The sequence below is a fragment of the Oncorhynchus masou genome, chromosome 24, assembly GCF_036934945.1.
Source record: "Oncorhynchus masou masou isolate Uvic2021 chromosome 24, UVic_Omas_1.1, whole genome shotgun sequence".
Taxonomy (NCBI): domain Eukaryota; kingdom Metazoa; phylum Chordata; class Actinopteri; order Salmoniformes; family Salmonidae; genus Oncorhynchus; species Oncorhynchus masou.
Genome location: NC_088235.1, coordinates 96,487,960 through 96,515,923, shown reverse-complemented (window position 1 = coordinate 96,515,923; position 27,964 = coordinate 96,487,960). Strand labels below are relative to the sequence as shown.

The 27,964-nt window shown below is 44.5% G+C and overlaps 3 protein-coding genes across 3 annotated transcripts; all 3 read right to left on the bottom strand.

Annotated features, from left to right (window-relative positions):
- Positions 1-70: 70 nt before the first annotated feature.
- taf4b (TAF4B RNA polymerase II, TATA box binding protein (TBP)-associated factor) lies at positions 71-13,204 on the bottom strand. Its single transcript, XM_064932979.1, has 15 exons — positions 12,553-13,204; positions 12,104-12,237; positions 11,231-11,338; positions 10,561-10,749; positions 10,180-10,302; positions 8,079-8,168; positions 7,736-7,951; positions 6,863-6,996; positions 6,356-6,451; positions 6,014-6,183; positions 5,239-5,369; positions 2,919-3,044; positions 2,722-2,778; positions 1,528-1,635; positions 71-635 (listed from the first exon to the last, which is right to left on the bottom strand). Exons 1-15 carry the CDS (start codon positions 13,202-13,204, stop codon positions 489-491), a joined length of 2,481 nt encoding a protein of 826 aa, XP_064789051.1. The 3' UTR covers positions 71-488.
- Positions 13,205-14,035: 831 nt separating this feature from the next.
- On the bottom strand, positions 14,036-16,461 carry LOC135513085 (proteasome subunit alpha type-7-like). The gene is made up of 7 exons (XM_064935779.1): positions 16,227-16,461; positions 15,743-15,869; positions 15,371-15,495; positions 15,052-15,174; positions 14,742-14,861; positions 14,450-14,512; positions 14,036-14,365 (listed from the first exon to the last, which is right to left on the bottom strand). The coding sequence occupies exons 1-7, from the start codon at positions 16,326-16,328 to the stop codon at positions 14,270-14,272; spliced, it is 756 nt and encodes a 251-aa protein (XP_064791851.1). The 5' UTR covers positions 16,329-16,461; the 3' UTR covers positions 14,036-14,269.
- Positions 16,462-20,374: 3,913 nt separating this feature from the next.
- Positions 20,375-27,625, bottom strand: rad54l (RAD54 like). The gene is made up of 18 exons (XM_064935778.1): positions 27,461-27,625; positions 26,966-27,052; positions 26,755-26,865; positions 26,557-26,617; positions 26,281-26,416; positions 25,995-26,064; positions 25,550-25,838; positions 25,220-25,344; positions 24,796-24,946; positions 24,496-24,622; positions 23,967-24,041; positions 23,459-23,592; positions 23,137-23,247; positions 22,609-22,732; positions 22,427-22,505; positions 22,162-22,341; positions 21,787-21,950; positions 20,375-21,627 (listed from the first exon to the last, which is right to left on the bottom strand). Exons 1-18 carry the CDS (start codon positions 27,461-27,463, stop codon positions 21,426-21,428), a joined length of 2,229 nt encoding a protein of 742 aa, XP_064791850.1. The 5' UTR covers positions 27,464-27,625; the 3' UTR covers positions 20,375-21,425.
- Positions 27,626-27,964: the final 339 nt, after the last annotated feature.

Sequence of the window (27,964 nt, the reverse complement as noted above, 5' to 3'; positions counted from 1 at the left end):
ACTAGGCTTTGCTATTAACTTATTTTAAATTGTCACAGGTTTACAATCATCAGGTCAACCATGTAAACATCAAAGTAAAGAATGATATTATTAGCATGAAACAGAAAAACAAGGAAGAGTCAATGACCTCACCACAGAACACTCTGAATCACACTTAGGGCAGAGGGTCACTGCTTTAGACTGTAACAGAGCTGACTTCTACTGGTATGACCTCTTCTCTCACAGAGTTGCCCTTCTCAAAAAGTGTAATATAAAAATGTTTGGTCCTGCCAACCGGACTACAATCTTTTCTCTCTCAGCATGAATCAGCAGAATTCAGTTACATTGCTGATTGTGCTACAAATTGTTAGAAAATAAAATACATAACAAAAATATCAATAAAATAAAAATATCAAAATAAATATAATATACATCTGAAAGAGTGGTAAGGCACACAGAATCTGTCACAAACAGTGGGGGAGAGACTGATAATTTGTGTGTGAGAGATACTATCTGAGCAGGCCCTTGTAGAGAGTGAGAGAGTGTCGTAGAGGAGGGTCCTGTTCCAGACAGAAGAGTAGGTCCCTCAGAGAGACCCCAGTCACTCTCTGAACCCCAGCCCTCTGTAGTACTGACATAATGCCACCTGGCCCCACCTGAGAGAAAGGGTGGGGTGGGGGGGGAGGTGAACACCAACAAAGAGAGAGAGAAAAAGAAAGATGAACGGCCCAACAGATGAAGCTTTCATCCTAAACTTTTCAACATTACCATTATGCCAAACAGCTTCCCTTCTCCCCCCGCCGTCTCTCCTTCAGATTCTGGCACACAGAGGCGATGCCTTAGAGAGCAGAAAGGAAGGCCCTGTAGCGCTACAAAGGAAAGGGAGAGGAGGCAGGAGAGGAAAGCTCCTCAGGCTGCAGGGTCCTCTGGGTAACACAGTTCAAAGGCAGCGGTTAATGTGTTCAGTTTACAGAGCTTCATCTCTAAACCCATCGCCTGCAGGGTCAGGGAATTAAATAAACTCCGTTCAATTAGACACTTTAACCTAAACTAACAGTCCTGCGCATGTCTGCTCCTTCGCGTCACAGGTCTAGTCTCCCCTGAATGTTGTTTCTTATCAGTGACACTAACACAGGTGTTCCTCATATACGCATCCCCTACCCACCTGGTACATCCCCTACCCTTCTGGTACACCCCCTACCCCCCTGGTACACCCCCTACCCACCTGGTACATCCCCTACCCCCCTACCCACCTGGTACACCCCCCTACCCACCTGGTACACCCCCCTACACACCTGGTACACCCTCTACCCACCTGGTACACCCCCTACCCACCTGGTACACCCCCCTACCCACCTGGTACACCCCCTACCCACCTGGTACACCCCCCTACCCACCTGGTACACACCCCCTACCCACCTGGTACACCCCCCTACCCACCTGATTTCATAGATTGAAAATGTGTCACAGATACCATAAAAATACTGATAACCGAGAACCTCCATCCACTCTCTTCAGTATAATAACACACACGCATACTGTACATACCTGGTTTCCATTGGAGCCCAGTGGTCTCTTCCTGCGAGGCCCGATGGCAGCCAGGGCAGTGAGGTTGGCTTCTCTGTGCTGCAGCTGAGCCTGCTCCAACTGCTGGAGCTACAGAGAGAGAGAGGGAGGGGGGTGTTATAAAGCAGGGTTTCCCAAATTCCCAAACTCCCCCCCAACTCATTATCCATCTTTGTATATTTGAGTTAGCTATGTAGTGCTAATCTAAAAAAATGTGCACCCCTTGGGGTCCCAAGACAGAGTTAAAGAAACGCTGCTATAGGATGGGAAGTTGAATGCTCATAAAGTAATAACTGAAACACTGAAGCTAGGGTAATTTCCATAAAACGATATACAGTGAGATATACAGTGAGCCAATAAAGAATCACACTAGCCAAATCTCAACCAATTAATGTATAATGTTGTCAAGGTCACATAGAGACAACCTCACACACACACACACCGTAGGTGTTCTAATTTGATTCCACTTTGTGTCTGCCGCAGGCCTCAACTCCAGCCCCAGAAACAGGCTCCATTAAAATTAGCTCCAATTACAGCTGTACCTTCTCTGGGGCTTGGATGTGTGTGTGTGTGTGTGTGCGCATTGGTGTGTAGGGTGAGTCTGAACACCCACACAGGCTGAGTATGCAAATGAAACTATTTTGTTGATTTCTGCTGTTGCCGTGGAGAGACCTCTGGGAACATGGTTGCCGTGAGCAATCCACCAACGGAGAGAAAACCACCTCAGTTTCTCCTCCCTCTTTATTACCAGTACCCTACCGCTGGCTCTGTGTCATCTAGCTACTGCCTCAGCTCCTACAACCCCCTCAGCCAAACATCACACACAATCTAATTTACTAAATGAACAATTAGTCTAAGAATTAGCAGGCATTATAGAATTCCCAAACATTACTGATAAAACGTATATATTAGGTTAGATGTGGTCAAACCTTTTGAAAATGCTCCACCACTGTGCTATAACTATGAAGAGGAGAAAGAATCTAAAAATGAAGCTCATTTTGCAGCTACCAGTAACAGCACAGAGCCTTAATGGGCTGAAGTGTGTTCTACTTGTCCTTCCCTGGGGACAGGCTTCCCTCAAACTGTTTGGAAATGACCGTCTGATTGAATAGTTACAGCTGACGTGACGCAATTTCAAGTAAAGCAAGCGCACACACAATGACATAACACACAAACCTCTTTGGCCCGTTGTTTCAGTAGTTGCTGGTCTGGGTCATCGGTGTTACAGCGACTCTGTGAGGCAGAAAAGAAACAGACGGATGTTGACCGTCTGGAGGCAGCAGGATTCTACAATGGTTCATCTAGATCAGACAACTTAAGTAATCATGAGCAGCTTTGTCAAAACTGAAACCCCATTAGTCTGCAACATGTACCCTGGCGACGCGGAGCAGGGTCTCCCTCTCCTCGTCGTCTCTCCTCTGCTTCTCCAGACGTTCCAGCTCTTCCAGGAAGTGGAGCTGGGAACGCACATCACTGGTCTGAACGTGACTGTAGTCCTCCTACACAGAGAGACCATGAGGATTCTACAAGATCTGTAGTACAAGTTGTGAAATGCTGTTACAGTTGTAGTATGTGTATTATGAGGGCGTCATACTGATAATAATGGTGTAGTGCAGGGTTCCTAAACTCCTGGAGAGCTTCTGGGTGTGCAGGACTTTACTCCGGCCCTTCACTAACATACCAGATCCACCTAATCACAGTCCAGCAGAGAGAAGTGCTTGATAAGTTGGATTTTCCAATCGGGTGTGTTACTGCTGGGCTGGAACAAAAGCCTGTACTCCAAGTAGCTCTCCAGAAGCAGAGTTGGAGACCCCTGTTGTATTGCTTGTGTATAATATAGTGATGCCAGTGTAGAGCTGTTGTAGTGTGTATAATATAGTGATGCCAGGGTAGGGCTGTTGTAGTGTGTATAATATAGTGATGCCAGTGTAGGACTGTTGTGGTGTGTATAATATAGTGATGCCAGGGTAGGGCTGTTGTAGTGTGTATAATATAGTGATGCCAGGGTAGGGCTGTTGTAGTGTGTATAATATAGTGATGCCAGTGTAGGACTGTTGTGGTGTGTATAATATAGTGATGCCAGGGTAGGGCTGTTGTAGTGTGTATAATATAGTGATGCCAGGGTAGGGCTGTTGTAGTGTGTCTAATATAGTGATGCCAGTGTAGGGCTGTTGTAGTGTGTCTAATATAGTGATGCCAGTGTAGGGCTGTTGTAGTGTGTATAATATAGTGATGCCAGGTTAGGGCTGTTGTAGTGTGTATAATATAGTGATGCCAGGGTAGGGCTGTTGTAGTGTGTATAATATAGTGATGCCAGTGTAGGGCTGTTGTGGTGTGTATAATATAGTGATGCCAGTGTAGGGCTGTTGTAGTGTGTATAATATAGGTGATGCCAGGGTAGGGCTGTTGTAGTGTGTATAATATAGTGATGCCAGGGTAGGGCTGTTGTAGTGTGTATAATATAGTGATGCCAGGGTAGGGCTGTTGTAGTGTGTATAATATAGTGATGCCAGGTTAGGGCTGTTGTAGTGTGTATAATATAGTGATGCCAGGGTAGGGCTGTTGTAGTGTGAATAATATAGTGATGCCAGGGTAGGGCTGTAGTAGTGTGTATAATATAGTGATGCCAGTGTAGGGCTGTTGTAGTGTGTATAATATAGTGATGCCAGTGTAGGGCTGTTGTGGTGTGTATAATATAGTGATGCCATTGTAGGGCTGTTGTAGTGTGTATAATATAGTGATGCCAGGGTAGGGCTGTTGTAGTGTGTATAATATAGTGATGCCAGGGTAGGGCTGTAGTAGTGTGTATAATATAGTGATGACAGAGTAGGGCTGTTGTAGTGTGTATAATATAGTGATGCCAGGGTAGGGCTGTTGTAGTGTGTATAATATAGTGATGCCAGGGTAGGGCTGTTGTAGTGTGAATAATATAGTGATGCCAGGGTAGGGCTGTAGTAGTGTGTATAATATAGTGATGCCAGTGTAGGGCTGTTGTAGTGTGTATAATATAGTGATGCCAGTGTAGGGCTGTTGTAGTGTGTATAATATAGTGATGCCAGTGTAGGGCTGTTGTAGTGTGTATAATATAGTGATGCCAGTGTAGGGCTGTTGTAGTGTGTCTAATATAGTGATGCCAGTGTAGGGCTGTTGTAGTGTGTCTAATATAGTGATGCCAGTGTAGGGCTGTTGTAGTGTGTCTAATATAGTGATGCCAGTGTAGGACTGTTGTGGTGTGTATAATATAGTGATGCCAGGGTAGGGCTGTTGTAGTGTGTATAATATAGTGATGCCAGTGTAGGGCTGTTGTAGTGTGTCTAATATAGTGATGCCAGTGTAGGGCTGTTGTAGTGTGTCTAATATAGTGATGCCAGTGTAGGGCTGTTGTAGTGTGAATAATATAGTGATGCCAGGGTAGGGCTGTAGTAGTGTGTATAATATAGTGATGCCAGGGTAGGGCTGTTGTAGTGTGTATAATATAGTGATGCCAGGGTAGGGCTGTAGTAGTGTGTATAATATAGTGATGCCAGGGTAGGGCTGTAGTAGTGTGTATAATATAGTGATGCCAGGGTAGGGCTGTTGTAGTGTGTATAATATAGTGATGCCAGGGTAGGGCTGTAGTAGTGTGTATAATATAGTGATGCCAGGGTAGGGCTGTAGTAGTGTGTATAATATAGTGATGCCAGGGTAGGACACCTTGAGGGCAATCTTGCGATGCTGTGCCACCACTGTGACTTTCTCCAGCAGATCTCTGAGACGCTCCTGTGTGGCGTGAGACACCAGACTGACCACGTCTGACCCCACCTCGGACACTCCAAACTTCTCACCTGAGAGAGCGAGCGATGGAGAGAGAAGGCGAGAGAGTCCGGGTGGCCATCTGATTAATTGTTCAGCAGTCATATGGCTTGGGGATAGAAGCTGTTAATGAGCCTTTTGGACCTAGACCTGGTGCTCCGGTCCCACATGCCGTGCGGTAGCAGAGAGAACAGTCTATGACTTGGGACTTCCTCTGACACCATCTAGTATCTAGGTCCTGTATGGCAGGAAGCTTGGCCTCAGTGATACACTGGGCCATACGCACTACCCTCTGTAACGCCTTACAGTCATATAAACCTTTAATTCTGAACATTTTGACATCGCCACTATGCCACACTAATTCCAGTCTCCTCATTTCTCCTACAATTCTGAAACACTGAGGCGAGAGGAGCGATTAATTGTTTTCTGTATCTGAGGTTAAGAAAGGTCCATTTCTAGTCAACTTTGCTCCCTGCAGGTGACCAGAGGCATGACGCCTATCTAAAGCACAGAAGGAGTGCAGAAGTTGTACATCTTTACTGGTTACCAGTGTGGAGGATGTATGTGAGCAGTAGAGGATTGTGGGAACAGAGAGCGATTGTGGATACTGGTGTAGAGGATGCGTGTGAGAGTAGCAGCGAGGTGGATTGTGGGTAGAGAGAAGGATTGTGGGTACCAGTGTGGAGGATGTGTGTGAGCAGCGGGGCTGGGGACAAGAAGGGTTTGTCCTGACAGGATCGCTCCACAGAGCCCACGAGCCCAGAGTTGGTTGCTAGGATACGAGCATTCTCCTCGCTCACGTTGACCCCAGCCATGGAGGCCACATCGTTGATGTCATCCTCCTCCCTGAGGTAAGCAAGTAAACAGAGTTAACAGAAAAAAATCTACCTCAGACAAACAAGATAACTCGGGTCTGGCTTAGAGTGAATTAACGTTCAGTGAATAGCTATAAAATATTTGGACCCTCCATACATTCTGGTGCAGTACAACAGGCTCTGGTCACAAATGTATGTGTTACCTGAAAGAACCAACACTGTCCTTGAAGGCGTGTCTCTGGGCTGGAGGCGGTGGGACAAGGAATGGAGTCCGCCTGACAACAGCACCTAGGGGGACAACAAGGAAGATGAGAACACAAAGTAGTGAGGAGAAAAAGGCCATAGTCAGTTGACGTGTAAGGTGTGGTTGACCTGTGTTGTGGTGCTGTGTGTGTGTGAGACTGTCAGGCGAGTGTGGTTCTACCTGTGTTGTAGTGCTGTGTGTGTGTGTTTCAACCTGTGTTGCTGTGTGTGTGTGGTTCTACCTGTGTTGCTGTGTGTGTGTGGTTCTACCTGTGTGTGTGTGTGGTCCTACCTGTGTTGTTCTACCTGTGTTGCTGTGTGTGTGTGGTCCTACCTGTGTTGTTCTACCTGTGTGTGTGTGTGTGTGTGTGTGTGTGTGTGTGTGTGTGTGTGTGTGTGTGTGTGTGTGTGTGTGTGTGTGTGTGTGTGTGTGTGAGAGAGACTGTCAGGTGAGTGTGGTTCTACCTGTGTTGTAATACTGTCCTGACTGTATGACCATAGGTTTGGCCAGGCTCCTGTTCTGAACAGACAGGTATGTACGGGCCGGGGCGGGGTTTGTCACAGCAGGCTTATACACCACACCTCTAGGCTGCTGGATCACCTGTGGTGCGGCAAACACACCTCAGACTGAGCCACGAACACAATTACACAAACCAGACCATCTGGACATGTATATGATCTACTCAGGGATTGAAGAATAATGCTGAGTGTGATGCTCCTAAAACTCCAAACAAACACAACTACATCCACTCATACAGAGCTGTTCGTCACACTGTTAATTACGTAATCAACATTACAGGAAATCTGAATAAATATTGCCACAAGTTTTCCGTCTGAAGGTGAGAGAGCTGTGTGTCTCTGTCTGCAGAGGGAAGTCTGTCTGTGTGCAGAAGAGAACTGATGAGAATCCTCATTTTGGGAGCAGTAGCTGTAACCTAGTTAGTCCTCAGCCTAGGCTCTAACAGAATTAGGCCTAACCTCAGGGCTCCGTGTGTTAGGAGAGAGAGAATGAAGACAACGTGCAGAGAAGAACTTTGAGAAGTGAGCTGCCTGCTACACAACAGGGACTCTATATCTATATTACACTTTAACTGGACTACTATGTAAACCTCAGGTACATTATACAGGGTTGGAGTCGCCAAGCACAGAACTTTTGAATGGATATAGACCGGAGAATATAGGAGCCCTGACCTGGGATCACGCTTGGCATTTGTGTGATAGGTATATGTGTGATCAGTAGGATAGGCATGTATGGCATTTGTGTTGAATAAAAGGGATAACTTATATCCTGACGGAAACCTCTGCCTGGTGCTTGGGTAATCATTGAGAGTCTGGCTTACTAGCTGGGTGGATTTGATTGACTGGCCACTAGCAGCGCTGAGGTGGGCAGGCCTAGAGTTGGTGGAGAGGAGTGTAGGGGTGCGGCCTGCAGTGGGGGCCGGGGCTTTGGAGGCCGGGGCCTTGGAGGTGGCTGGAGCCGGTGGCTTCGGTTGGTCAACCTCCTGGATGAAGAGCTGTGGGTTGGGGGTGAGCTGCCGCACAGCTGGGAGACTTTTCTGGAGGTATGGAGATAGGAGTGAAGAGGAAAGAGAGAGTGAGTGAAGAACAGAGAGAATGAGAGGGAGATGAATAAGGAAGAGAATGTCCAGTTTGTGTGTTGGTGTTTCTCTCTGATCACATCACCTTGAGAAAGGGTACCAGGTAGGGCTGGGGAGAAGACTTGAGCTCACGGTAGAGTTGGTCAGTGAACTCCTCAGGTTCAAGTCTCCCATCCTGGAGGAGAAAAGAGAGAGAGGAAAAAGTGTGTATGAGAAAGCATTCGAACGTGTGATTATTTAAGTAGTGTGAGCGTGCTTTTCCCTGGTTACCAACCCGGTTAAACCCCTATTAAATATCAAATTTGTACATTCACACTTCACGATTAACAAACAGACCATATTACATTTTAAGTACACAATGCTGAGCTGTTATCCTATAAGTGTTTCAAATTTCACTTCTATTTTTCTTTACTCTGTAATCCTGGGCCACAGGTTTGACTCCCTACTTAAACATTTTCTTCACAGGAAGGCCATGGCACACTTTACTTTCTCATTATTGGAAGGCATGGTTTATGTATTTCAGTCTTACTCTAAAATGTTACAGTATATCCTCCTGAGACCCAGTACGCTGTTTTTAGTCCGTATTTTTAAGTCCACTGAGTTAGGTCCTGTTGTACCTTAGAGGACATGTTGGGCTTTTCAATGAGATCACGTTTTGGGTTGTCCTTTTTTAATCCTTTTTTAGTTCTGCTTCTTCAAAATGTCTACCATCACAATGGTAAGTGTGTGGTAAGTGTGTGGTTGTGTAATTATAATTCAAATAGTTTCTAACAGGTAAATTTAGTACATTTGGAAAGTACTCAGACACCTTCCCTTTTTCCACATTTTGTTACATTAAAACCTTATTCTAAAATGGATTAAATAAATGTTTTCCCTCATCAATCTACACACAATATCCCATAATGACAAAGCGAAAACGTATATGTAAATCTAAAAATAAAATACCTTATTTACATAAGTATTCAGACCCTTTGCTATGAGACTAGAAATTGAGCTCAGGTGCATCCTGTTCCCATTGATCATCCTTGAGATGTTTCTACCACTTGATTGGAGTCCACCTGTGGTAAATTCAATTGATTGGACATCATTTGGAAAGAAACACACCTGTCTATATTAAAAGGTCCCACAATTGACAGTGCATGTCAGAGCAAAAACCAAGCCATGAGGTTGAAGGAATTGTCCCTAGAGCTCCGAGACGGGATTGTGTCAAGGCACAGATCAGGGGAAGGATACCAAAACATTTCTGTAGCATTGAAGGTTGCCAAGAACACAGTTGCCTCCATCATTCTTAAATCAAAGAAGTTTGGAACCACCAAGACTCTTCCCAGAGCTGGCCGCCCAGCCAAACTGAGCAATTGGGGGAGAAGGGCCTTGGTCAGGGAGGTGAGCAAGAACCTGAATGCCACTTATGAAAGAGCTTCAGAGTTCCTTTTGTAGAGATAGGAGAACCTTCCAGAAGGACAACCGTAACTGCTGCACTCTACCAATCAGGCATTTATGGTAGTGGTCGGACGGAAACCACTCTTCAGTAAAAGGCACGACAGCCCGCTGGAGTTTGCCAAAAGGTACCTAAAGGACTCAGACCATGAAAAACAAGATTCTCTGGTCTGATGAAACCAAGATTGAACTCTTTGGCCTCAATGCTAAGCGTTACATCTGGAGGAAACCTGGCACCATCCCTACGGTGAAGCATGGTGGTGGCAGCATCATGTTGTGGGGATGTTTTTCAGCGGCAGGGACCGGGAGACTAGTCAAAATCGAGGGAAAGATGAACGGAGCAAAGTACAGAGATCCTTGATGAAAACCTGCTCCAAAGCCCTCAGGACCTCAGACTGGTGCGACGGTTCACCTTCCAACAGGACAACAACCCTAAGCACACAGTGCCCAAATTATTTAAGGACATAACATTCATTTTACCTTTACTTTCTGACAAATTGTATTATAAAATAATTGAATTTTCTCAAAAAAATGTGAGCATACACTACCTTTCAAAAGTTTACAATATAAACAATGTCTACACTGTATTTCTGATCAATTTGATGTTATTTTAAATGGACAAATGCTTTTCTTTCAAAAACAAGGACATTTCTAGTTGACGCCAAACTTTTGAATGGTAGTGCACATTATAGCTCGGTATTTGTATTATTTATTTTATACTGTGTGTGTGTGTGTGTGTGTGTGTGTACCAGCAGGCTCTTGACGAGTTCTCGGACGTTCTTGGCCATGTCAGCAGAGTGGGTTCCACTAGAGGCCAGCTTGATCAGCGTCACTAGGAAGTTCTTACACTTCTTCACATTCTCCAGGACCTCCTGAACAGAGAGCATAATGGGAGATGTCAGAGGTCACACTGAGCAACAGAAAGACAAACTAACCTTGGGTGTATCCAGGTAAGTGAAATGTGCCAATACAAATGCAATGAATAGAGTTGACAAAATTCCCCACCTCGTTTTTTTTACACTATACATTTCTATTTGAACTTTCTGTAGCATTACACCCTAATGAACATGAACCAGAGATAATATGCTAAACAATAGCTTTAGCCAATCCCAGTCAGCGGTCTGACTCACAGGTGTGATGGTGGGCGGTGTGGCCCTGGGGGTGTTGGTGGGTTTGGTTGGGATGTTGGTGGGTTTGGTTGGGATGATGACAGGACCAGGGCCAGGAGAACGGGTGACTGTGACAGGGGCCACTGGGCGGATCATAGGCCTGGGGATCTGGATCTGGCCTGCAGGAGGGGTCGGAGCAGCCCCTACGACCTGGAGTGAAGCAGAGCAAAACACGCATGCAGACAGAAAATGGTAACTGAAAAGTCATAGTAGTAATGTCCAATGTTGCCCCACTAAATTAACCACTCTTTATCCACAAATCAAACCATATCTGTAGTTAAATAACACACTAAACCAGACCTTGACCATTGGTTGAGACCAGCGTACCTTAACCATGGGTGTACTCTGTGCTGTGGTCACATGGGGGCTAGGAGGAGGAGGCACTCTGATCACACCTGGATTCTCAGCTTTTCTCACGACAGTCGCTGCAGACACCTTTAATGACATAACAGCTGAATCTGTATCCACAGTAAGGCAGAAATCCAGTGCACAGCCCGAACACACACACACACACAGTTACAGCCCTAACACACACAGTTACAGCCCTAACACACACAGTTACAGCCCTAACACACACAGTTACAGCCCTAACACACACACACACACACACACACACACAGTTCCAGCGTACCTTAACCATGGGTGTACTCTGTGCTGTGGTCACATGGGGGCTAGGAGGAGGAGGCACTCTGATCACACCTGGATTCTCAGCTTTTCTCACGACAGTCGCTGCAGACACCTTTAATGACATAACAGCTGAATCTGTATCCACAGTAAGGCGGAAATCCAGTGCACAGCCCTAACACACACACACAGTTACAGCCCTAACACACACAGTTACAGCCCTAACACACACACACACACAGACACACACAGTTACAGCCCTAAAACACACACAGTTACAGCCCTACACACACACACACACACAGCCCTAACACACACACACACAGTTACAGCCCTAACACACACACACACACACACACACACACACACACACACACACACAGTTACAGCCCTAACACAACACACACACACACACACACAGTTACAGCCCTACACACACACACACACACACACACACAGTTACAGCCCTAACACACACACAGTTACAGCCCCTAACACACACACAGTTACAGCCCTAACACACACACACACACACACACAGTTACAGCCCTAACACACACACACACACACACACACACACAGTTACAGCCCTAACACACACACACAGTTACAGCCCTAACACACACACACACACACAGTTACAGCCCTAACACACACACACACACAGTTACAGCCCTAACACACACACACACACACAGTTACAGCCCTAACACACACACACACAGTTACAGCCCTAACACACACACAGTTACAGCCCTAACACACACACACACACACACTATTACAGCCCTAACACACACATTCATCTTCCAGGTAGGTGCATAGTATGATAAGACACCTGTCACAGGTTAACACACACACAGCCACCCCCCACACACACCTGTGTGGTTGGTGGCCTAGGGCTAGGAGAGGTCCCAGTGCCAGGAGTTCTGGCTGCGAGGCCCTGGGCTGCAGCCAAAGCTTGTTGGGACACCAGCATCAGTTGGCCACTGTCACTACGGATGAGCACCATGCCTGTCGACAGAACAGTGTCTATGTTAAAAAGTGCCCCTTAAGACGACCTCTACACACTTTGCCAGCTAATCTTTCATTGATTCACTGTGTCCTCTCTCCTCAAAATGCATTGGAGGAGAAGGTCCAAGGGGAGGGACCTTGGAACTTCTCCAATAATGTTTGAGAAGGAGGATGAGTGGTTGTGAGGAATTGAGGAAAGATGAATCAAGAAAGATCCACTACCTCATGTGCACTTTTTTTCTCCAATATCACTACTTCTACCTCCCTCCATTTTGCTTTCAATCAGTTCCAGGTGATGCCTGGTCAGGCACTCACCTGGCGGGATATGAAAGTTGGCTGGAAGCTGGACAGACGTGGTCTGTGGGGGTCTGATCGATGCAGCTGGTTGCTGAAAAGTTGTTGGTCTTGGTATAGCTATCACTGCAGCCTTCCCCGGTGCCTGGGTCGCTGTGGCAACTCGAGTCACCGCTGGTCCCAAAGGAGAGCTCATGCGCGCCGGTGGCTGTGCGCTCATGGTCACCGTTGGAGAGCTCACTCTCGGTCCCGCAACCATTGGAGAAATTGGTCTCAGTCCCGTGGTTATCATGACCACCGTTGGAGGCAGGTTGCTCACGACAGACTTTATGGTTGTGGATGACGTGACCGGTTGAGTGCTTGCCTGGACAGGTGCGACAGTCACGGTTGCGGTAGTAGGTGCAACATGCATCACGGAGAACGGAAGCTGGGTGGCACTGGATCCATTATTTGCGTTCTGTGGCTGGGTTTGGGCAGGGTCTTTCGTTGTACCTTTCGAAATGAAGGCGGGTATTGCAGGGCAACTGGCAGAAGGTGTCGGGGCTTTGACACTCGCTCCCACCTGCACAATAGTGTCCGAGATATTCGCGGTTCCACTGCCACTGTTTGCCGGGGAGGCACTTTTCTCTGCCTGATTTGGAGTTTCATTTGAGGAGTTTCCGGTGGTTGACATGATTTTGAAATCTAAATTGAAACATACAATAACTTAGTTTGCAATGATATCTCTCAGATGACCTCACCATAGCAATCCTTTGGTAGTTGCTTTTTGTCGCTAGTTAGCGGGCAACTGACAAGCACCACCAATAAACAGCAAGTGGAACAGGTCTAGTGAATTGTTGGAAATGCCAGTCTAGGAATCACAGAAAAACGTGACAAATAGCAGGTTTTACCTTAGTCGTGTTCATTCATTCTTCAAACCCACGCGCCCAGTAAGTGACCATGAGTTTGTAGCCATGTGGAGCGTGCAGGCGGAGTCTGCACTGCTCTCTGAAAGCGCGAGGGATTCCGTTATACTGTACTATCATTGGCTGGTTTACGCGATGACGCAGAAATATGAGCCACCTGCACGCGATACCGGTGTTTCCCGGAGAATAAATGCTGCCTGGAAGCCAAGCATCACCAAAGGTGAACACTTGAACTATACTCAATTTCACTACATCAGTTCTGGAAATACTGTGTAAACCCATTATTTGCACACAAGTTAGGCTACAGCACATTTACATTTGAGTAATTTAAGATGCTCTTATCCAGAGCAATTAGGGCTATGTGCCTTGCTTTCGGTTACTGGCCCAATACAAAACGAAATTGCCCAATGCAGTACTATTTGCAATCATCCATAATGAAAATTTGCATCTCTTGGTTCTATTATATTTCCTATGTTATCAAATAAGAATGCACTGCACTCACATCTCATTATCCCATCAGGTCAACAATGCCTAAGAGTAACAGTTATTGTACAGTTATTTTACAAAATGGTAATGATACACCTTTGAGCAGTCACAAATAAAATCACAATCTTTATTATTCAAAGTTCAATTTATAAAAGCATTATTTGAGTCAAATGCTTCAGTACAGGGTCAGAATAATGTGCAAACAACAGTAGTAGCCGCATTACAGAACAAAATATATAAAATGGAGACGAGTCTGTGTCTAGGATAAAGGGGGTGTTTGTGTTCACCCTTATTGAAGCCTATCCTCACACAAACTGAAAACAGGTCATGCGACAGACTAGTTTGATTTATGTAGATTTTTTCGGCTTCTTTTTCTCTGCCTCTTCCTCTTTCTCCTTCTCGATTTCAGCCACAAGGGTTTCAATTTCTTTAGACTCCAAAAGCTGATAAAGATGTACAAAACAGGGAATTAGTAATGATTTCAAATGAGAATGAATTGTTCAGTTAACTGCTTTTAGTGTTTGTACCTTCAGTGGCTGATTCCTCCTGATCACTGCCAGCTCAATGTTCTTTCCTCCTGACTGAACAACCTGTAAGCATAGGTTCAGGAGGTAAGCATGTTCATTACCATCAACCCCCATTAGTGACTTAGTTGCCCAATTCACATTATAGGGTCAACATGAACCATATTGTTCCCGGCTCAGATATTTTCATTTCCAGAAACTATGGTAGATGGGTAATCAGACCAGCCTAGTACAGCTTGCCTTGTTGGCCTTCTAGTGTGAATCAAGCAATTGTTAGTGCCTTATGTTAGCCTACCTCCAACAGGGCTTTGATGGCCAGCTTTATAGCCTCATTGTCAGTAGCGATGGCCTCGTCTGTGTAGTTCTTCTCCAGAAACTCCCGGACAGTCTTTGCACTGCGACCGATAGAATTGGCCTGCAGGGGAGAAGGTCGAGAGAGGTTACACATAGAAAATGAATAAACCACACCCCCAAAGTGAACAATTTACCAAACAGACTGGATAATGCCAGCATTAGTGTGCGGGCCTGTGTGTTATGTTTTCTACCCATTTTGCAGGATAGCAGAGTGTGATCTACTATACATAAGAGAGGACAGTGTTACACACCTTCCAGGCATGATATGTTCCAGATGGGTCCGTTTGGTAGAGTCGTGGGGTTCCATCGTTGTCGAAGCCCACGATCAGAGCAGAGATACCGAAGGGTCTGCGTCCATTACTCTGTGTGTAGCGCTGAAGGGGGGATAAAGAAAGAGACTCACACCCTTACTCAATGGGTTTGACTGTGTGAGAGACTGCCTGGATCATGTTCATTAGGCACCCAATGGAAGAAAACTGAATGAAACCAGGATGACTACCACTACCAAGAAACATTCATTTCTATGGCAGTAAAGCATGTTCATACCAGTGTGTTTTGCATGCAGTCTACCTGTTTGAGTGTGGCAATGTGGCGTGTGATATACTCCACAGTAACAGGGTCCTCTACAGTAAGCCGGTGGCTCTGACACTCCACCCTGGCTCTGTTGATAACGATACGAGCATCGGCCGTCAGACCTGGAAGGACAGAAGAGAGGGCCAATGTCTGAGTCACAACATTCTACATTTCAAGCCTTTTACTGAAAACTGACACAAAATACCTGCTTTTCAACTAACAAAACCAGTTCTGCATCTGAAATCAAATCAAAGTTTATTGAAAACAAGTGAGAACTACAGAAAGGCTCAATAAAAACTAGCTAACTAGGCGAATCAGACTGATAACAGGTGGTTTGGACTGGGTGTGTGAGTAAATGGATCGTCTTACCTGCAAATGCCATACAGACATGATCATCAAGTGCACATATCTTGCGTACAGTCCTCTCCTCCTGGAGTTTAGCTACAGACTTTTTCTCAACACCCAAAACGACAATGTCTTTCCCTCTGATGCCCACCTGCACAAAATAACAATGATTAGTCAGCATATTACCATGTTCTGAAATGCGCATTGCGACTGCAATAAAGACAACGTTGAACAAAACATGTTTGCTAGCTAGCTGGGCTAGTTGGTAGGTTAGCAATTACATGCAAGTCATGCTGTCCCCGCTGAATGTGTATCTCGTTGCTAGCAAGTTAGCTATATTGAATAATCCTCTTATCTAGCTAATTCAACTATCAATTGTCAGCGCAAATTCACAAAGCAAATGAAGTAACGTTATGACAAATGCAAGAGAGTGAAAAGTAACTAAAGACAACGTTAGCCTTGCTAAATTGGCTAGCTAGCTAACTTAGCTAGTAGTAATAACACTCACCGCAGTAGAGCCTTTTTTCACAGCCTCTTGTGCATATTCCACTTGAAACAGGTGTCCATCGGGGGAAAATACTGTTATAGCTCTATCATATCTAGCGGCCATCTCTAACCACTAAGAAAAGTTAAAATACGAGGAAGTATTCACTTGTTAGCCAAATAAACCGCTAAGGATTTTTGACTGGTACAAATCTGCGCATGCGGTTCAAGCTACACACCGGCGGTTGGTGCGATTGGACAGAAAGGACGAACCGGACGTCCACAAAACATCAATTTGAAGAAGAGATATTTTGCAATTAAATGGCAAACTAGTTATCTATTTTGAGGTATTCAGTGGTGAAATTCATTGAACCCATGTGTTTGATATCATTCCACTACTCTGCTCCAGCCATTACCACGAGCCTGTCCTTGCCAAGGACTAGACACCTTTTTCCCCCTAAAATGACATACCAAAATCGAACTGCCTCTTGCTCATGACCTGAAGCCAGGATATGCATATTCTTGATACCGTTTGAAAGGAAACACTTTGAAGTTTGTGGAGATGTTATTCAACTACATTAATTTCACACATTAGACCTGGTTAAAGATAATACAAACAAAAAAAGTGTTTATTTTTTTTGTTACATCATCTTGCGAGAGAAAGCAAGAGAAAAGCCATACATTGAGAAAGGATTATAGGTGTAATCTAGGTGTTGTCCACAAGATGACAGCAGTGTGTGCAAAGGTTCAGACCGATCCAGTGAAAAATTACATCATTACATAATAGCTTGTATCAAGTCTGCCAGGAGTTCGCCAAAATGTTCCGACTTGGTCACTTTTCCATTTAATAAGGTGCTACCAACCTATGCTTGAATAAGATATGCCTCAACGGTCAGTCATCACGATGTACTGGACAAGAAAGCTTTTTTCTTTTTTTAAAACTTTATTTAACTCTTGGTAAGTGTCTCTCAGCAATTTTAGCTAATTGTGGTGTGTTTGTAAATGCATTTACAATACATGAATTGGCTAGTACCCAACCCTAATTAGTCAATTAATTGTACTTGGTCCAATGAAGAAATTCAGATTTACTGAGCCTCAGTGACTATTCCTTAAGAGGATACAATTATGAAAGTCTAAATATCTTAATTAACAATTTGTTATTATTATAAAGTATGTGGACACCTGCTCGTCAAACATCTCATTCCAAAATCATAGGAATTAATATGGAGTTGGTCCCCCTTTTCTGCTATAACAGCCTCCTCTTCTGGGAAGGCTTTCTACTAGATGTTGGAATATTGTCACGGGGACTTGCTTCCATTCAGCCACAAGAGCATTAGTGAGGTCGGGCACTGATGTACGATTTAGCCTGGCTCGCAGCCGAACATCCCAAAGGTGTAAGATGGGATTGAGGTCAGGGCTCTGTGCAGGCCAGTCAAGTTCTTCCACACCGATCTCAACAAACCATTTCTGTATGGACCTCGCTTTGTACACGGGGGCATCGTCATCCTGAAACAGGAAAAAGCGCCTTCCCCAAACTGTTGCCACAAAGTTGGAAGCACAGAATCATCTGATGTCATTGTATGCTGTAGCGTTACATTTTCCCCTTCACTCGAACTAAGGGGCCTACCCCGAACCATGAAAAACAGCCCCAGACCATTATTCCTCCTTCACCAAACTTTACAGTTCGCACTATGCATTCGGGCAGGTAGCGTTCTCCTGGCATCCACTAATCCCAGATTCGTCTGTCTGACTGCCAGATGGTGGAGCGTGATTCATCACTCCAGAGAAGTGTTTCCACTGCACCAATGGTGACGAGCTTTACACAACTCCAGCCGACACTTGACATTGCGTATGGTGATCTTTGGCTTTTGTACAGCTGCTCGGCCATGGAAACCCATTTCATAAAGCTACCGACGAACAGTCTTTGTGCTGACGTTGCTTCCAGAGGCAGTTTGGAACTCTCGCGCTTCAGCGATCCCGTTCTGTGAGCTTGTGTGGCCTACCACTTTGTGGCTGAGCCTCTGTTGCTCCTAGACATTTCCACTTCACAATAACAGCACTTACAGTTGACCAGGGCAGCTCTAGCAGGGCATACATTTGACGAACTGACTTGTTGGAAAGTTGGCATTCGATTACTGTGCCGAGTTGAAAGTCACTGAGCTCTTCAGTAAGGCCCTTCTACTGCCAATGTTTGTCTATGAGATTGTGTGGCTGAAATAGTAGAATGCACTAATTTGAAGGGGTTGTCTACATACTTTTGGCCATGTAGTATATATTATGTTTTATTTTAATTTTATTACAGCTGGCACCAAATGTTATGTCCTCTTAACCCCTCAGGTCATTCTCCATGGAGATGCACTCTGGAGCAGAGTTCCACAAAGTCCCAATGAGAAGCATCCCCCGGCCCACACACCACTCAGGTGACTGATAACCTAGCATTTCATTATAGATTCCCAGACCCAGATTAAGCCTAGTCCTGGATTAACATTTACTTTCAATGGATAATCTAAATCATACTAAATTATGTGTATATATAAATAAACTCATCAAAAAAAGAAACATCCCTTTTTCAGGACCCTGTCTTTCAAAGATATATTCATTGTAAAGGGTTTAAACACTGTTTCTCATGCATGTTCAATGAACCATAAACAGTTAATGAACATACACCTGTGGAATGGTCGGTAAGACACTAACAGTTTACAGGCGGTAGGCAATTAAGGTCACAGTTATGAAAACTTAGGACACTAAAGAGGCCTTTCTACTGACTCTGAAAAACACCAAAAGAAAGATGCCCAGGGTCCCTCCCTGCTCATCTGTGTGAACATGCCTTAGGCATGCTGCAAGGAGGCATGAGGACTGCAGATGTGGCTAGGGCAATAAATTGCAATGTCCGTACTGTGAGATGCCTAAGACAGCGCTAAAGGGAGACAGGATGGACAGCAGATCGTCCTCGCAGTGGTAGACCACGTGTAACACCTGCACAGGATCGGTACATCCGAACATCACACCTGCGGGACAGGTACAGGATGGCAACAACTGCACGGGTTACAACAGGAACACACTATCCCTTCATCAGTGCTCAGACTGTCCGCAAAGCCTGAGAGGCTGAACTGAGGGCTTGTAGGCCTGTTGTAAGGCAGGTCCTCACCAGACATCACCGGCAACAACGTCACCTATGGGCACAAACCCACCAACGCTGGACCAGACAGGACTTGCAAAAAGTGCTCTTCACTGACAAGTTGTGGTTTTGTCTCACCAGGGATGATGGTCGGATTCGCGTTTATCGTCGAAGGAATGAGCGTTATACTGAGGACCTGTACTCTGGAGCGGGATTGATTTGGAGGGTCCGTCATGGTCTGGGGAGGTGTGTCACAGCATCATCGAACTGAGCTTGTTGTCATTACAGGCAATCTCAGCGCTGTGCGTTACAGGGAAGACATCCTCCTCTCTCATGTGGTACCCTACCTGCAGGCTCATCCTAACATGACCCTACAGCATGACAATGCCATCAGCCATACTGTTCGTTCTGTGCATGATTTCCTGCAAGACAGGAATGTCAGTGTTCTGCCATGCCCAGCAAAGAGCCCGGATCTCAATCCCATTGAGCACGTTTGGGACCTGTTGGATCGGAGGGTGAGGGCTAGGGCCATTCCCCCCAGAAATGTCAGAGAACTTGCAGGTGCCTTGGTGGAAGAGTGGGGTAACATCTCACAGCAAGAACTGGCAAATCTGGTGCAGTCCATGAGGAGATGCACTGCAGTACTTAATGCAGCTGGTGGCCACACCAGATACTGTTACTTTTGACCCCCCCTTTGATCAGGGACATATTATTCAATTTCTTTTAGTCACATGTCTGTGGAACTTGTTCAGTTTGCCTCAGTTGTTGAATCTTATGTTCATACAAATATTTACACATTAAGTTTGATGAAAATAAACACAGTTGACTGTTTCTTTTTTTGCTGATATATATATATATATATATATATATGTGCCCATGAGTTTCTAGTACAGAGACCACATGGTTCAAGAGAAAAGCCTAATTAATGGGGGATGGGGAAGCATCTCATCACCAATGGCATTATTTTCAGTTAACTCTGCAACTCTTCCCACTGATTTTCTTCACAACAACTGCCGCCAGTTAGACTCCAAAACATTGGCAAGAAATACTGTAAATATAGAAATATATATTTAATGCTGAAACTCTCATATTAAACACCAATGGTTTATATTTAGGATAATGTTTCACAACTGTCACTCTATAAAATATTTTACATGTGGTAAGGCCACACAAAGGGCCAGAGGTTATTATGCACCTGTACAAGTCTTAAATACGCAAAAGTGCCACTCGCTGTCTTGATAGATTAGATTACGTAGAATCCTCCAACATTCTGGTAGTTCACTGGTAAACTGGAAATACATCCAGTAGTATACCCTTCCTTTACAACCCTAGTCAAGACTGTTGCATGCCTGAAGCCAAAAATAACTAATATTAAGTGGCCTTATTTGGCGTTTCAAATTCTGAAATAATAATGAACTTTGTATCCTAATTGTGTGAAAAACAAAAATGCACCATTTCCTTTATATTGTTCAGCTCACCAATGTTTGTTTGTTACCCTTTACTCAGCATCTATGTTATTGTTGACATATTGTCATGTTTAATGCAGCATCTGCAGCCCTTAAATAATTGTTTCATTAATATCTTGTTGAATTGCTAACACTTGTCCTGGTTCAATAAATCCTGACATTAGTGAAATTGTCAGTTCTTTACAAAACATTTTCATTATCAAGGGGAAAAAAGTATACGATTTAACAGAAAACAATAACATTTACACTGTGGGTACAACCCAAAAGACTGTAAAGAGAGGTGTGGACAATTGCAGGTAGGATTGCCTTTCATAAGAAGAAAATGGTCTTCAATATGGTTATTACTCTGTTACACACCCTTATAAAAGAGTATGGGGGAACTCAGCCGTGAATCCATCACGATAAGTAGTATTCCCATCATAAGATAGCATGTCTGTTTTCCTAGGGTCCGTGCAATCCTGGGTCCTTGGGACATCCCTCCCACATTGACATTTAAAAGGGGTAGCGGTTTAGGGTACGGACATCCCAAGGATTCCAGACAGCACAGGGCCCTGGGCCCTCTTGTCCAGTAACGTTGCGCCTACGTGCTGGTTGGCCGTCCTTGGTTCATGACTCCTGGTTGTCTCAGACCGCCTGGCTGTCACACGACCCCTCTCTGGTCCTCGTGGGAGCGCTGGTGGAAGACAAAGGAGATGGCAGCATCCCAGGAGGCCTGCAGTATGGGGTCTCTCAGGCCCCTCTTGTCAGAGCAGTGTTGCCACTGGGACAGGTCACAGGTACAATCAGAGTCCTCAGGAGGGGGCCGCACCTGTCGCCCATTCACACAGCGCCGACAGCGGAACCTGGCAGGGGCACAGGAGACAGAATAGTTAACATTAGTGAACTCTTCCAAAGAGGGAGGATGTAACGACATCCAAGAATTGACCGCAACCATCTTTAAATTACTGTCAATGGGCTCTGCCTACTGCTGCGAACTGTGTTTGTACCGGTCGTGTGTGTACCTGTCATGCGTGTCACTGGTGGTCTCCTCACTGAGATGAAAGAGTTCTCGTAGCTCCCCCAGAGAGAAGTGTCTCTCCACATCCTGCTCTTCGTCCACCACACAGCTGCTCAGAGCCTTCTTATGGGCCTGCCTCTGAAGGATCTTCTCCTCAATTGTCCCTGTCTGCAGGAACACACATTCACACAGAGCAACTGTCAGTCATACACGTGACTTAAAACACCATTTTGATAGTTCAATTGCAAATACCACCATGCTCCATACCGAGGCGAGTCTCCCCTCCCTCCCCAAGCACTTGGAAAAGTGATATAAATCAAATGAATGAATTGATACCACTTTTCAGTATGATACTCTAGTCATTCTCTGTTCTACTCACTGAAAGCAGTCTGTAGATGTAGCAGGTCTTTTTCTGTCCGTCTCTCCAGACTCGAGCCATGGCCTGCTCGTCATTGGCTGGGTTCCAGTCAGGGTCAAACATCACCAGGCGATTAGCACCAATCAGATTCAGGCCACACCCCCCAGCTTTGCTGCTCAGCATAAATATGAACTCTGGGCTCTGAGTGAGAGAGATATCATGTAAATACTTGTGATCAAACAAACTCTTATAGCAAGATGTCATTTACAACATGTTCACTACCTACAGATGGGCTGTTGAACCTCTCCACTATCTTTGCTCTCTTCTTGATGGACATTGTGCCATCAAGCCGAACGTAGAGGTATCTGATCAAAAGAAGAAAGTGGTTTCTTTCCATTCTCAAAGTTCATTTTCAAGAATAACTGAAAACAATGGATGTGACAGCTCCTGTGTCAGTTCCTTTCTTACCTTCGAGTTCGACAGAGCTTCTCAAAGAGGTCCAGTGTTTGTGTGTAGTTGGAGACCAACACCACTTTGTCACTGGTGGTGCTTCTGGTCATGGCCAGGATATAGTCCAGAACCAGCATTTTACCTGGAGGAAAGATCAACGTCATTATACATCCCATATTAACAATGGAGTGATTATAATTCATTATAAAATCAGGTGGTTCAAGCCCTGAATGCTGATTGGCTGAAAGCCGTGGTATATCAGACTGTATACCATTGGCATGACACTTTTTTTGTTTGTAACCAGTTCATAATAGCAATAAGCCACCTCTGGGGTATATGGCCAATGTACCATGGCTAAGGGTTGTGTCCAAGCACTCCGCGTTACATTGTGCGTAAGAACAGCCCTTAGCTGTGGAATATTAGCCATATACCACACTCCTCAGGCCTTATTGTTATTTATAAGGGGATAATGTAATGAATTATATCTGCGAGTTCTAAGTGTTACCTGTCCCTAATCCTTCCAAAATGGAAATAATGTGTTCTTACCAGAAAGCTGTGGCTCCACAGCCTTGGTGGAGTATCCTGTAGGGAAGAGATTCAGGGCCCCATCGAAGCCCTCATCTCGCTCCACACACTTATCATAGATGAGAGCCGGGTCTGGGAGGCAAAGGAGAAAGAAGTCACAATACAACAGACCAACAAACACTGACGCAAAACCAAACAGCTAACAAATGGATATCCACACACACAACAACAAAAACAAGTTGTGTCAGGACAGAAATGTACATGGGAGGACGTCACTAATAATAAAATAAAGACAATACATATAAGAAAGCACCAGTTGATTTGTTGTCGTTTGGACACTTACGGTTACAGAGCTTCTTGAGAGAGGTGATGGAGGACAGAGAGGAGACACTGATCTTGCCCTGCTGCTGCAGTGTCTGTAAGGGCTTAGCCTGCCTCAGGAACAGTTTATACAGCTCTGACTGGAGGGGGGTCAGCCTGCAGAGAACACACAAATATTAAGCTGTGAACAATACAGGCTTTTAAATCTTTCCACTAAATGAGAGTGCCTTGATTACTTCTGGAAGTTTGGTTGCCCAAGGCTTTTTTGGTAGTGTTTACTATCCAACATCAACTTATTTTTATTCTATAGTAGTCCAACACAAATTAACTTGTATATTCAAGGGTCCCTATACGCCTGTAATGACTTCAGGTAGTATACATTTGCAATTAGTGGAACCACGACACCATTATTTGTGACACTAAACACACCTGTTAATTACCATCAGAAATACCATTCTCAGTGGTCAGTTGCAATCAATACATATAATAAAATCTCAAAATGAAAAAATACATGAAAATGGAAGAGTGACCTGCAACAGACGACCTGCTCGATCTTAACAGGAAGATACTTTGAGAGGATGTCTGAGGTTCTCCGAATCAAGCATCTAAAACCACCAAGGAGAGAAAAATATTAAGTATAGGGCTGTGACGATACCAGTATCACAAAAGTGTTTCCATGGTAAAAATGAAAACACGAATCAGACCAAACTCTCTGGCCCTTTAAAAACCTACTGTATGTAAAATATAGTGTGCTATAGAAAATAAATAAAATGGGAGTCTGGATGACAACATAAGGATTTTGGTTTTCCTAAAGTTTCATGTTTTGCTTCCTTGCCACGATTACTAACGAGTATCACGAACTGGTATTGTCCCGGACATATTAAGTAGTTATGTTTTGCCTGACTAAAGCGACAGACTTGCTCACAGTGTACCATGTGGGTCTGCGCTTCAGCCAAGCTAAGATATATTAGGCAGATAGTCTGAAAATACACATGACCATAAAGATGTCCATTGTGTTGTAGGTAAACTATTAAGTCTTCAGCAAAGTGTGAGGTTTACCCATTGACAATGCTGATCAGCTCCTTGAGTTTCTCCTCTCCAGCCTGCCTGTCTTTGTCGCTGGCGTCTGCATCACGACCCTTCAGGATGGGGAGCTCAAAACGCTTCTTAAACTCCTGGGCTGTTCCTGAGAAGGGAAAGAAACCACAGGAGGACCGTTAGAAGGCAGAGAAGGGGAGATCTAACCGACCTCATTTAACATGTCTCTCCGTCTATTCAGAAAGCATACATACCTTAGAAATTTTCACATCAACTTTTTATAGTATTTTGTCCATTTGCCTCCATGTAGTGTCAGCTTACCCAGGATGCCAGCGTTGACAAAGTGCACCAGACTGAAGTATTCCAGCAGGTCATTCTGAATGGGAGTGCCTGAGATAAGCACCCTCCTCTGGGCACTCATAGCATTCAGAGCCTGGTACGTCTGGTTGTCCGAGTTCTTCAGCCGATGACCCTACAGGGTGCACAAGGAACAAGGTGTTATTGGCATAACCACGTTAAATCAAATCTGGAAATGAACACAATATATTACTACTATTACTACTTGTATATGGTCCATTTGAGGATAACATCAATCCAAAACCTAAGCAGAAGTCTAAAAACCAGGACCTGTGTTCATAAAACATATTAGGAGTGCTGATCTAGGATCGGTAATTAATAAGTGGGGACCTGATCCTAGATCAGCACCACATTGTGAATATTGGCCTATATCTCCACGTCACGGTACCTCATCACAGATGACAAGTCCCACTTTTCCTTTGTGTAGAACTTCAGCATGAAGCCGGAACGTCTCGTATGAAATGATCAGGATTGGAGTAGGAACCCTCAAGCCATGCTGGGTCATGAAGTTCACTGTCAAGCACATAAACCCAGTTCACTGTCAAGCACATAAAATGTTAACATTGAACTGGGTTTACATTATTCTTATTTATTTAGCCTAAATAGTCCACTAAGTAACAATTGTCACCGTTTCCCCAGGGAGACCTGGGAACAACCATGCCACTGCTAAAAGTATTGCCACGACAGGAATAATGCTTAATGGTCAAAACAAACCTACCTAGTTTTTTGTCTATCTCCTCCTTGGATCCACCATCGATGGCCACCGGTGTGATGCGTCCGCCCAGCCACTTTCCCACCTCATTGTACCAGTTACGAACCAAACTGGAGGGTGAAACAACAATGGCCTTGTCTATCTCAGGCTTGGCATCAGGACTCTGGCGCAGCAGGGTCCACATGAGGGCAATACACTGCAGGGTTTTCCCCAGCCCCATCTCATCAGCCATGATGCAGCCATACGAGTCGGCAATACGTCTCCCGGTCACACAGTCCCACAGGAATTTCACTCCCTGACAGAATACAACAAAATCTGGTTATTAGAAACAAACGTATACACAAATACAATGAAGTGTGCTCTGGGCCCTGGTCAAAACTAGTGCACTATATAGGGAAAAAGGTGCCATTTGGGACACAGAAAAGTATCAAGATTTACAAAGAGACTGTACCTCTCTCTGATGTGGTCTGAGGACCTTTCCAAGGACTGGATCCACGACAACATGTACAGGCAGTTTATCTCTGCACACAGAGAGACATATTAATAAACTTCTACTACAACATGTCATTTTGTGCAAAGTTATCACCAAAAGTCTGATCTTTATAACGATCTGAGACAGTAGCTGAGCTATTGACTTCACATCACAATGTTTTTCCTAATCTCTCCCTACCATAATTGTGCTACGGACTTCACATCAACATTTTCTAATCCCTCCCTAAATATTGAGATGAACTCACTTCTCTGCTTTTATCAGCTCATGAGCGCTCAGCACTGGAGGCTCATAGAGGACCAGTGCACCGTTTTCAAATGGGTCGTGAAGAGACTTCCTTACCCCCGCACGCTTCAGTCCTAGTGCTCTTATCCCCAAAGAGCCTATAGAACAAACACAATACCATTGTAATATATAGATCCATTACGTAGCATAATATACTGAGACTGTTCCTAAAGATAGTCATATAGAGACATGTGGAGAAGACCTAGGGTAGCAACATTGATTTGACATATTTACTTACCTGTGTAATTGGGGATGGGTATTTTAAAAGGTTTTGAGAGAATACTTCGAATTAAGGCTTCCTGTAAAGACAATACATCCATGAACAAAGTACTTCAAAATGATTGGCATGTCTATAGCAGCATTATACTGATTGTTTGTGTAAGCACATGCCACACACTTGTCAAATTAATTTATGCTTCAAAATGACCATACTCACATGTGCATTGCTGTCCACACATACAGGCTGGTTGGTCAACTGTGTCAAAGGCTTTCTGAAGGGAGAGATATAGCTTTCTCTGCTTTCATTTCCTCCCTTCCTTATTTTGGTCTGAAACAACATGTGTTATCCTATCTGCTTGACAGTGAAATATAAGTAGGACATCATAGTCAAAATGGATGAGTATCTGATCAACCCAAACATAACATACATCTTCTTCTGGATTCCAATCCTCATCCTCGGACGAATCTCCTCCATGCTTCCTTTTGGCAACCTGGCTTGGTGCTAGGCTTCTCCTCTGTCATGACATAATACACATTTGAGTAGACCATTTAATGTCACAAATCATTTTCTCTCTGCTCCTCCTTATGTCAAAATAAATTTTCCCCCACAAGCCTCATGCATATATATGGCGCACATGTAGGACTTTTGTTGTTGACATGAGGTGAAGTAGAGACAAAAGGGATTTGTCAGGTGAGGAAATAGAGAACCATTCAGAAAACCAGTCTGTTCGCAGTTTGGATTATTGTGGATATGGTGTCTAAAATTCCGCGCTGCATAAGGACCAACCACCAAGGAAACCGGTAGAGTGAGATCAAATTGAATTGTATTCAACATTCTGGCTATGCACTGCGCTAACTAGCTAACGTTAGCGAGCTAGCAACTGCTGCTTCGACAACAAGCGTATTAGCGACGAACTACTTACCATTTTCCTCGTCTCTGGTGATCAATGGGCTGGTTAGGATATGATAACTGCTGTATATGAATAGTTAAGTTGACAAAATATACATGACAGTTGCTACAACAATTGATTAGCTAGCTAAACTCCCATGTTTCTCCGTGGTTTGTTTACGTCTGTTAAATATCCCGCGCGCAGGTTGCACAATCATATGGCGACCGTTAAGGCTCAAAAAATAATTATCGTTTTGGAAATACAGTGTGGGAAAAAGCTCATAGGCCATCATTGGCCACCAGGGGACCTACTGAGACAAGTTATGCAGCACTCAGTTGACAACACATTACACATGTGAGATTAAAATGTTGAATGGCAGTTTTATTCAGTAGTTACATCAGTATCCATTTTTTTTTCATGATTAAAAGCATGTGTATAGCTGTGTCTTCTTTATGTTATGTTGTTGACATCTGCTCATAGACCACAATTCACAGAGCTGGGAAACCCTAACAAATACTGAATTCACCTTTTACCAGT